This window comes from Hibiscus syriacus, unplaced genomic scaffold (assembly GCF_006381635.1).
Source record: "Hibiscus syriacus cultivar Baekdansim isolate YM2019G1 unplaced genomic scaffold, ASM638163v2 tig00110187_pilon, whole genome shotgun sequence".
Classification (NCBI taxonomy): domain Eukaryota; kingdom Viridiplantae; phylum Streptophyta; class Magnoliopsida; order Malvales; family Malvaceae; genus Hibiscus; species Hibiscus syriacus.
This window is the reverse complement of record NW_024062618.1, coordinates 2,587,437-2,598,066: the sequence shown is the minus strand read 5'-3', so window position 1 is coordinate 2,598,066 and position 10,630 is coordinate 2,587,437. Positions and strand designations below refer to the sequence as shown.

The following is a 10,630-nucleotide window of genomic DNA, read 5'->3' as shown; positions in this document are numbered from 1 at the left end:
AAAAAATTATAGGGAGGGGTACTGTAACAATTATCCATAAATTTATATGAAAAATTACTCTATTATCCCTATATCGGATCGAAGATTTTTCACCCTCCATCAAAATCAGTACCGATCTAATCCTATATAAAATCCGACTCGAAGTTGACCGAAACCTAACCTAAACCCAAAATTTTTAAGAATAAAATTCGACCATATCAAGTTGAATTAGATCGAAACTTGCTAGTAACAGGTAAAATTGTCATCTATATATACAATTATTCAAACTTAATACAATAACAAATAATTCTATTGACCTATTAGGTCACTTGATAGATTTTTCTACTGCACATTTTTTAAAATACTATTTTAAAATGATAAGATTATGCACTCACAAACATCCAACAATGCAAGTAGCCGCCATTGTAGGCGTTGTTTCACACTACATGACTTCATTTGTATCAATTCGATAGTCAAAGATAAGATAATGAAGGACGAATTCAAATTACTTAATGACTTTATTGTCAAACAAATATGATAGACAATTAACAAGTGAATAGAACCACAACGATTTTAGGTCACGAATATCATGTATGGTCGCGTGACATTAAGTACAATAACAATCAGAATATTTAAAAAAAGATCCTCTCCCAATCCTCTCTCTCTTTGATATTTTTCTCGAATGATCCCTTCATCACCATAAACTATTATCTTTTCGTTAAACATCAATATTAATAATCAAAATTAAATATCTACTCAAAAACAAACAATCAATAATTAGAAATAACTGATTTATAAATTCAATTAACCCAGATCATGTATGCAATTAGGAAAACCTAATATCATGATAATTTTATAATTTTGCTATTTGATCAAATTACATGGGAACTAAGCCCTTATTATTGACTTACTTTCTCGTCCCTTTTATAACAATTATAACCTGTAATTTTTTTTCCAGTTAATTTTCAATTCTCAAGTCATCAAGGTATGATTTTCCCTCGAGCTTACGTTTAAACAGCCCCTTTAAGTAGTGGGATACGACCAATGTTTTGAATTGAGGTGGAGTTTGAGAAGTGACGAGGCTTGGAGCTGGCCCCATTTGTGCTTCCAGTCTGGGGCAGTGAAATGTGGCGATGGATAGCCTTTCATTCTCTGAGTTCACCACTGCTCGATGCTCGATGCTTGGGTATGTTCCATTCGTTATTATCTGCAAATATCAAAGTAGAAGATGTAAGGTTATTCAAAATGAAAATGACATAATGACAAAATTAACCCTTAATGTTTATATTAGTAACATGTGTTGACCATTAATCAAGTAACAATTTCTACATAATAGAGACTATATTTGACCATATATACAAATGTTAGGAGCTAATTTTATTATTATGCAAATGAACATCGATATCTTCAGTTTTGAGTTTTTTGAATAGAGGAAATAAAAATTATGAAGAATTTTATCTCATTTACAACCTGACCCAACTTAAAATAGTTTGACTTGAATGTGACTACCAAATAAGGTTTCTAAATACGCGGATTTCAATATGATTATAGATACTAAAATTATTAGGTAATAAAAAGAAAGCTTACCTCCAAGATATCGCCTATGTTAACAACAAAAGCATCGGGCAAGGGTTTGATAGGAATCCAAGCTCCATCTTTCTTAATTTGAAGACCTTCCATTTCATTAATCTGAAGCAAAATGGTGATGCCAACCCCATCGGTGTGAGGGGTAAGCCCTATGGCAACTTCTGGTTGTGGGCATGGGGGATAATAGTTCATCCTTAATGTTTGGTATCCTCCTTCAAATATTCTCATATCATCAGGATCCATCCTCAACGCTTTTGCTTGGAAGCCAAGCATTTTCAAGGCTAAATTATTCACTTCTACCGAATATGCTTCAATGTCATCTCTGCAACCAAAACATATACATATACATATATATATATATATACATGAATAGAATTAGTATAAAATATTAGGTAGGGTCAAGTTGATTAGTTTAAAATTGACAAAGTCATAAAGCATCTAAACGGAAAAGAAAGGAAAAGAACGGAAAAGAACAAAGACATCACCAACCAAAATGGAAACAGACAAGGTTACTGCAAGCCAGAACCAATCAAAAAGCAACAAATAAGAACACTAAAACTGCACTGCACATGAGAGAAGTTTGGGTTTTGTTAATGCCAAGTTTCTTCTGTACAAGATCTTACACAAAATTAGACTTGAATTTTGGAAGAAATCTAATTCATAGTTCTAAGAAACGAAATGAAATGATCATAATTAACCTGAAAGGAAGAGGCAGGTTTTGAAAGAGGTGAGGTTTCCTGAGGTGTGTTGGCAGGGAAGAGATGAAGAACATGTCTCCCCAATCAAGCTTTTGTTCTTCAGACACAACAAAAGCTTGTCCAAAGCCCTCAAGCTCCCCCGTACGTTGCCAAAGCTTCTTCTTCTCTTCCATGGGCAGCTTGAACAATCCCTCAATCCCTTTCTTCACTTTCTCCACCAACGAACTGCTCACTCCATGATTTCTCAACTAAGGTTCATCCATGGTGACGAACCGTTAATTACCTTAAGCTTTATAAATAGATGGTTTTCAGTTTTCACACAAACATTTTTATATAGTTAAGTACCTGGAAGAAACCCCAGTCTTTGCAAGCATGGTGCAAGTTTTCTAGTTCAACATCCATTGAATCTGCGGAAAGTAGCTTTTGCATGTCGATGACCGGGACTTGCTGTGACGTCGACGATGAGTCGATGGGGTCTTGATCGGGACGCTGGTAGCGTAATGGGACTTGGGTGGGGGCTCCTTTTGCCACCTCTTGAACGCATGGAACCTCGATAGAGCTGCCTAGATTCACTTGTTCTTCTTCCATCAATAAACTCTTCCAAGAAAAAAGTTTGTGAAAAAATGAGTCGGTATCTGCCGGGAAGAAGGTAGGCGCAGCTGCCATATATATAGTCAACTCACAAATACCCTCACCCACGTTACAATACAGAAAAAAGCCTCTTGAATTGGGAAGTTATGCCGTGCTACGTTTAAAAAAGGGTTAAAAAATGACCGATTAAACAAGTGATCGGTTAAAATTTAGACCGGTTATGTTATATCATTTAATCGGAAATATTATCAAGTACAATAACATATTAGATACCGCTTATATAATGTAATAGGTAGCACTTATATAATAAAATAGGTTAATTACTGGAAACATTATCAAACACAATAATATATTAAGTACCGCTTATATAATGTAATAGGTATCACTTATATAATAAAATATGTTAATTACTGGAAATATTATCAAACACAATAACATTTAGGTAGCGCTTATATAATATAATTGGTAGCGCTTATATAATAAAATAGGTAGCGCTTATATAATAAAATAAGTTAATTACTGGAAATATTATCAAGCACAATAACATATTAGGTACCACTTATATAATGTAATAGGTAATACTTATATAATAAAATAGATTAATTACTGAAAACATTATCAAGCAAAAATAACATATTAGGTAGCGCTTATATAACGAAATAGGTAGCGCTTATATAATAAAATATGTTAATTACTTAATTTGTTATTATAACATATTAGGTAAACAATTAAAATGTTACCCAGGATAACATAACTGGTTAATTATTATTTTATTATTTTAAAATAACTTGTACGCTTATTATAATGTAATAACATTATTTTGTTATTACTTAACTTGTACGTTATAAAAAAAAGCTACGATAATTGATTATAATATTTTTTATATTCATTTATTAACGAAAAAAATAATTGTATCTTGTAATTAAGTTTACAATGTAATATAATAAGAATATTATTTGAAAATAAATTATTTATGAATTGTAAAAAATATTTATTATCTAATTATTACATACATATTAACGTAATTTGTAAAGGACTTGCAAAGATTATTTATTTATTATAAGGATTTTTTGTTTTTTAATGACTTAAAAACTCATTAATACTTTTTATAACGTACAAGTTAAGTAATAACCGCTTATATAACATTATTTTGTTAATTACTTAATTTGTTATTACAACATATTAGGTAAACACTTAAAATGTTATCAAGGATAACAATAAAATAATATTATTTATTAACAAAATAATATTATTATTTTTAAAATAAACATTGCAAAAATTTCTATTACATTATAATTATCGGTTTTGATGTTTTTGGGATTGATACAATTTTAAATGTATAGACACTTTATGCGTGCACCTCGTTGGGCATTCATTCTGGAAAAAAGTATCGACACAAACTTAAAATGTGTCGATACATTATGTAGACCTATTTTATCATAAAACCGGTATATTTATACCGAGTACATTGTAAATTTACATATTACATTGTAATTATCGGTTTCGATGTTTTTGGGATCGATACTTTTAATAAATGTATCGACACTTTATGTGTGCACCTCGTTTGACATTCATTTTTAACAAAATGTATCGACACTTTTTAAATTTGTGTCGATACATTATGTTGACCTATTCTCTCATAAAATCAGTATATTTATACCGGTTATATTGTAAATTTATTTATTACATTATAATTATCGGTTTCGATGTAACATATGTGTCGATACTTTTTGAAAATGTATCGACACATATGTTTCACAATTCTCTCATTATAATATAATTAATGATATATTATTCTTATTATAATAAATAATAAATATAATTTATAATAATTTTATTTTAATAAAATAATAATCATAATTTTTATTTATAAAATTATAGATAATATTTTAATAGTAATATTGACATAAATAATATTAAATAAATTATTATAATATTTAAAAAATAATATTATTATTTTGTTAATAAATAAAATTATTTTATTGTATTCGATGTTTATAATAAAGAATTTTTTAAAAATTTGTATAATTTGTGTTTACTAATTTTATCATTAAAAAAGTTTATTTTTACCGGTTTTGTTATTGTTGGGTTAATAAAACCGTAAAAATTACCTTTTATTATTTCTACCTAAAAATCAATGTTTTTTTAACATTTCCAGTAAAATGCCCAACAATAACAAAACCGGTAAAAAAATAACAAAACCAGTAGCACTTTACCTATTTTGTTAAAATAATGATATTTTCGGTAATTTTTACCGATTTTGTTATACACAACAATAACAAAACTGATATATTTTTACCCAGTAAAATGCCAAATAATAACAAAACCGATAGAAATAATGATGTTTTCGGTAATTTTTACCGGTTTTATTATGCACAATAATAACAAAACCGGTACCGTTTTTTTTTAGCCAATAATAAAACCGGTATCATTTTTTTTAACCGTATATTAAGTGCCTCACGTGAGCATTCCGTGGAAAATGAGTAATTATTATTGTCAAAGAAAAAATTGTTAAAGAAACTAGTGTAAAACGGGATGATAATAAAATAAATAAATATTATATTTATATTAAATAATAAAATATGAAATTATATTTATGTTATTTAATGGGGCAAACTATAGCCATGACCATTTAATTATGGAGAAATTTTAATTTGACCATCGATATTTTAATTTTATCAATCAAATCACTTAACTATTTAAATGATTTAATCAAGCCACACGTTGTTGACATTGGACGAAAAAGCTGACATGAAAATTATCAAAATCGATATAATTATACACTTAATCCTCAATACTTATACATTTTATGAAAAGGATTTTGGTCTTAACCAAGCTCAACATTTGTGTTATATATTAAAAAAATATGTATAATCCTTATACGGTAGTTCATGCCAACAAAAAAGAAATAAAGAAAAATGGTCAAGGACCACATAAAGAATTTGGAAGCACTTAAACCACTAAAACATATCTAATATTTGATTAATAATTAGATAAATTACATATATATTTTAAACTATAGTTAATACAAGATTAATAGAAAAAACAAGTTTATTTTTTTTTATATTTTAACTCATCAAGATATCTCAAAATATATAATTGTACTAATTTTTTTAACTGTCATATCAATAGTTCTGTTAAATGTTAACGACAGGTGGTTTGATTGAAATCACTTAAATAATTATGTAGTTATATTGAAAAAATTAAAAGTATCTTGGTCATATTGACACTAACCCATAATTAAGTGGTCACTTGAGTAGTTTACCCTTTTCATTAATAGTTAATTGTAAAAAGTATTCGTTGAGATAACATTTTTATTTATAAAAATATTTTATATAGATTTAAAATTAGAGGGACATTAATTAAATAAGTCGAATTCTAATTCATATATGATGTCACTATAATGAATTGTTGAATTTAGGGACATTATTTTAGAGAAGGTTGCGATACGCTAATAAACAAAGGATTTTCGTTGGATTATTAGGTCAAAGGATTAGGTGATTACGTTGCGTGTATAATTGGAAAAATAATATAAAATATATATAATTTGACTGTTTATCAAAAGCTTTTTTTTCCTTCAATTTGATTAATAATCATGATCATATAATATATACCTTTTATTTATTTTGATCGGAAGTTAATAATTCAATAAGTTCATAACAACTATAATGTTGTTAATATCTTTTGTGAAACTTTCAAGTTTAAATTAATAATATGCTATTTAAAAAAAAGGTAAACTACACCATTCATTATTAAATTTTATTCTCTCTCCTATTTTATTAAATGTACTTTTAATTTTTTCAATTTACTCACTGAACTTTATAGATTGATTTTTTTAGTCACTCAACGATAACATGGATTATTTATTATTTTTTATGACATGTAATATTTTTATTAATATTTTAATACCAAATATGATTAAAATAAATTTAAAATTTAAAATTTAAAATTATACCCTTAAATTTTAAATCCAAACCCTTAATCCCACAATCTCAAACCATAAACCTCAAATTACAATCCCAAACACCCTCACCCATGACAAGTTCACCCTCCCACTGGCGGATGGTGTCTCATCGATGGTGGGTCAAATTATAATCCCAACCACACCTCCACATAGCATCAAATCTTGAAATATAAATGACAACCACATGACTGTTATGTTCCAAGAAGAAGAAGGTGCCGTTGAGAGAAGGTGTTGTAGTTGAAAGAAGAAGGTGCTGCCATGGGGTGAAGATTTTATTGTGGGGTTTAGGATTTTAGGTATACTTTTAGAATTGAGTTTGAGTATATAATTTAATTTTTTAATTTATTTTTTATAATCATATATAATATTAAAATATTAATAAAAATATGACATGTCATATGAAAAATTTATAAAATAATTGATGTCATTATTATTGAGTGATAAAAAAATTCAATCTATAAAATTCAGTGAGTAGATTGCAAAACTTGAAAGTACAATGAGTGAAATAGGAGAGAGTAAAATTCAATGATGAATAGTATAATTTACCCTAAGAAAAATCATTAAATAAAATCTACGTCCTAATACATAGAGAAATCATAAAAATAACTTAACTCAATAAATCAATATAAATCTTAATTGAAAATTAAATCATAGTCAAATTATATATAAAAAAATTTGATTCTAATAAATAACATAATGAAAAATGTTAATATGAAAGGGTAAAGTATATAAATGTTTCTAGAGTATAAGGCGTTGTTTTGTTGAGTCCACTGACTATTAAAAGTTACAAAATGATTTCTCGACTATAAGATGTTATTTTGTTGAGTCATTCGACTATTAAAAGTTGTAAAATTATTATCCGAGTATTTATATGTTCCAAAAGCATAGTTTTTTGTTAAAAAATTGGCGTCCATATGAGTTGGACGTTAACATTTTGACCGAGATATGATAAAATCATATTTTAATGATGTCTACTGACACCGTTATTGCTTTCAAGCATTAGCTCGCCAGCATAATGTTTTAAGCACTGACCTCGACGATGTAATATAAACGGAGATATGAATCATAAAATACATCTAAAACAATTATGAGATCATATTTTATTATATCTCAGTAAACATGTTAACATCCATCTTAGATGTCAGCCAAATTTTTAACGAGCAATGACATGTTTGAAATATATGAATAGTCGAATGATCATTTTGTAACTTTTAAAAATCGAAAAACTCAACAAAACAATGCACTTTACCATATAGAAAATACAAACCCATATATTCAAGTCATAAAAGTGCATCAACCACCAAATTAAGAAAAAAATTAATTTTTTAATTAAAAATAAAATAAACTAACTACTTAATCAACCAATTATTTGGTCTTAAATTTTCAATTAAAAAGTTATATTTTTAAAAATAATTGAACTTTTTACAATTTAGCGCATTATTTCCGTTCAATGATTGTTTTTATTAATAAAATGAAATTGAATTATTATTATAATTATATATATACATATATATATATATATATATATATATATATATATTATTTTAATTTACGGGTCTTATTATTCTCATCGAATTGATGTCATCAAATTAAGTAGCACCAGAATAATGCACACACTGCAAAATATACATTAAAAATAAAAAAAATTAAACTTGGAAAAATTAAGTCAACAAATGATTATTGGAGTGATAAACATTATGCATATAAAAGTTATTAGTCATATGTTTGAATCTCAAATAATGATTTTTTTTTATTATTCGATACTTATATTATATTTTTATATATATTTAACTATTCACACATAATAAATAATTGGGTTAAATCTTTAATGGCTTAGTGGGTTACTCATTTATTGAGATAAATGCTATATAAAATCTAAAGGTCCAATTATATTTTTTCTTAATCCGAAATTGAAATTTACAAGCAACTTTCAGGTCGAACTAAATCAAAAGCTTTCCCACAAACATTGATACAAGATGATTGAGCAGCTTTCTTCAAATATATCAAATTGACATTTTGTAATCTTATTCCGGTGCATGGATTCTTGGGACTACAATCAAATTTGATAGCCACTGGGGTCGATGATGTTCCAAATACCTTCGTATACGATATCATCAACTTTTACTCCAGATATCTGACATCATTGCAGCATATAACGAAGGATTAGTCCAACCATTTACAGTAAACATAAACTCGGAATAAATACAAATCGATGGTATAATTTAGAAAGATCTTATTGTATACCTGGTTAGGACAATTTAGATTGTGAGGACAATAATTCTGATAAATTACGATGGGATTTTGTACATTTACCATCAAAGAATCCATGAACTGAACCCTTTGAACGAATCCTGTACTAGGCCTAGCCCATGACTTGATCCTCAGCCCGTTTTGAGTGCCCACAAAAATTGTCTTTTTCACCGTAGCATTCTGGACCCCTTCTCCTTTCAAGTCTTTTCCTAAGTTGCCAATGCTGCATGGTGCAAACAAATCAATTAAAATTATATATGGTATGAGAAGTTAGTAGGAGATAGACTGCTATGTTCTATTGTAAAAAATATCAAAAGTACCTAATGCCATGACCAGGACCGCAAGTGACTTGCTCGATCCATAAATTCTTGGTACCAGGGCCAATGGAGATGCAATCATCACCCGTTTTAATGGAGCACTTTATGATGTTGACATTTTTGGATAACTGCACATGGATGCCATCGGTGTTGGGGCTATTACCAGCGGGTATGATCTTAACCCCTTGGACGTTTTTACTCCAAATGTTCTTATTGCTGCAGCTTTCTTAAAACTTTTCCATTCATAATCTCAACGTTTCAATTATTTTTCGTCCTTACAATTTTCCTTTATTATTTTCTTTTCATAAGTTGTATTTTTCTAGATATGCCAGTGTTTTTATAGCAGTAATTTACCAGTAACTTACTGCTAATTAGTTAACTAATAATCTTACTAACTGTTGTTAACCGCTAATTATAGTTATAATAATCCCCTCAAGAGGGAGTCTTATGTATATTAATAAGACCCACCTTGGCAATGAAAGAATTGAAAGCAAGAGAATGAAGAGCTTTAGTTATAATTCAAATAACATAGTTTCAGAATATCCTCATGTGGCATGTGCCAATTTAATTGCAGCTACTTATGCTGATATAAATTCTATTGTTGACCATTCAAATCTATTAATGAAACTTTGTCTCCTCAATAATGTTAGCAATTAATAACCATGCTCACCAATTAATTGCAGGCGGCTTCAATATAGGCAAGTGATTGGTCGAAAAATAATTGGAACCTTGAGATTATGAATGGAAAAGTTTTAAGAAAGCTGCAGCAATAAGAACATTTGGAGTAAAAACGTAGCAAGCGTATATATTGATGCAAATGAAAGGCTTTACATTGATTCAACATGAAGTAAACGGCCCTGCCTTTAGTTTCGATTGATTATTCATATTATCCGAATTATATATTTTTTTTAATCCAGCAGTCGGATGAAGCATCTATAGAATAAAAACCAATAGATACTGTGATGTACAAGGAAGAGGCTGGGTGATGATATTTGTACATGCATTCAGCAGGAACGTAACTAATTGCCGCTGAAGTTGAATCCAAGCAAGCAGCTGTATTTCATACCAACACAAAAGGCTGCAGCTTTCTTTAATCCCACAATTATCCATCCGTACTCCTTTTACTCTCTATCCTGAATATGCTAAACTATAAATATCCATTTTCTACCAGACGCACCTCATTCACCTAATTATCCTAATTAACAACTCAGCTTCAGCTTCATTCACTCAATTGTTTGATCTAC

The 10,630-nt window shown here is 28.5% G+C and overlaps 1 protein-coding gene and 1 pseudogene across 1 annotated transcript; both read right to left on the bottom strand.

Annotated features, from left to right (window-relative positions):
• Positions 1 to 874: 874 nt before the first annotated feature.
• LOC120217721 (protein SRG1-like) lies at positions 875 to 2,958 on the bottom strand. Its single transcript, XM_039214792.1, has 4 exons — positions 2,610 to 2,958; positions 2,265 to 2,512; positions 1,567 to 1,888; positions 875 to 1,186 (listed from the first exon to the last, which is right to left on the bottom strand). The coding sequence occupies exons 1-4, from the start codon at positions 2,928 to 2,930 to the stop codon at positions 938 to 940; spliced, it is 1,140 nt and encodes a 379-aa protein (XP_039070723.1). The 5' UTR covers positions 2,931 to 2,958; the 3' UTR covers positions 875 to 937.
• Positions 2,959 to 8,736: 5,778 nt separating this feature from the next.
• Positions 8,737 to 10,496, bottom strand: LOC120217407 (annotated as a pseudogene).
• Between the last annotated feature and the right edge of the window lie 134 nt (positions 10,497 to 10,630).

Excerpts from the sequence above, each read along its gene's own strand:
- LOC120217721 (XM_039214792.1), bottom strand. The coding sequence starts at position 2,930 with ATGGCAGCTGCGCCTACCTTCTTCCCGGCAGATACCGACTCATTTTTT. Across the intron at positions 2,513-2,609 it reads AAGACTGGGGTTTCTTCCAG|TTGAGAAATCATGGAGTGAG; the intron begins GTACTTAACTAT and ends GATGAACCTTAG. Across the intron at positions 1,187-1,566 it reads ACATAGGCGATATCTTGGAG|ATAATAACGAATGGAACATA; the intron begins GTAAGCTTTCTT and ends TGATATTTGCAG.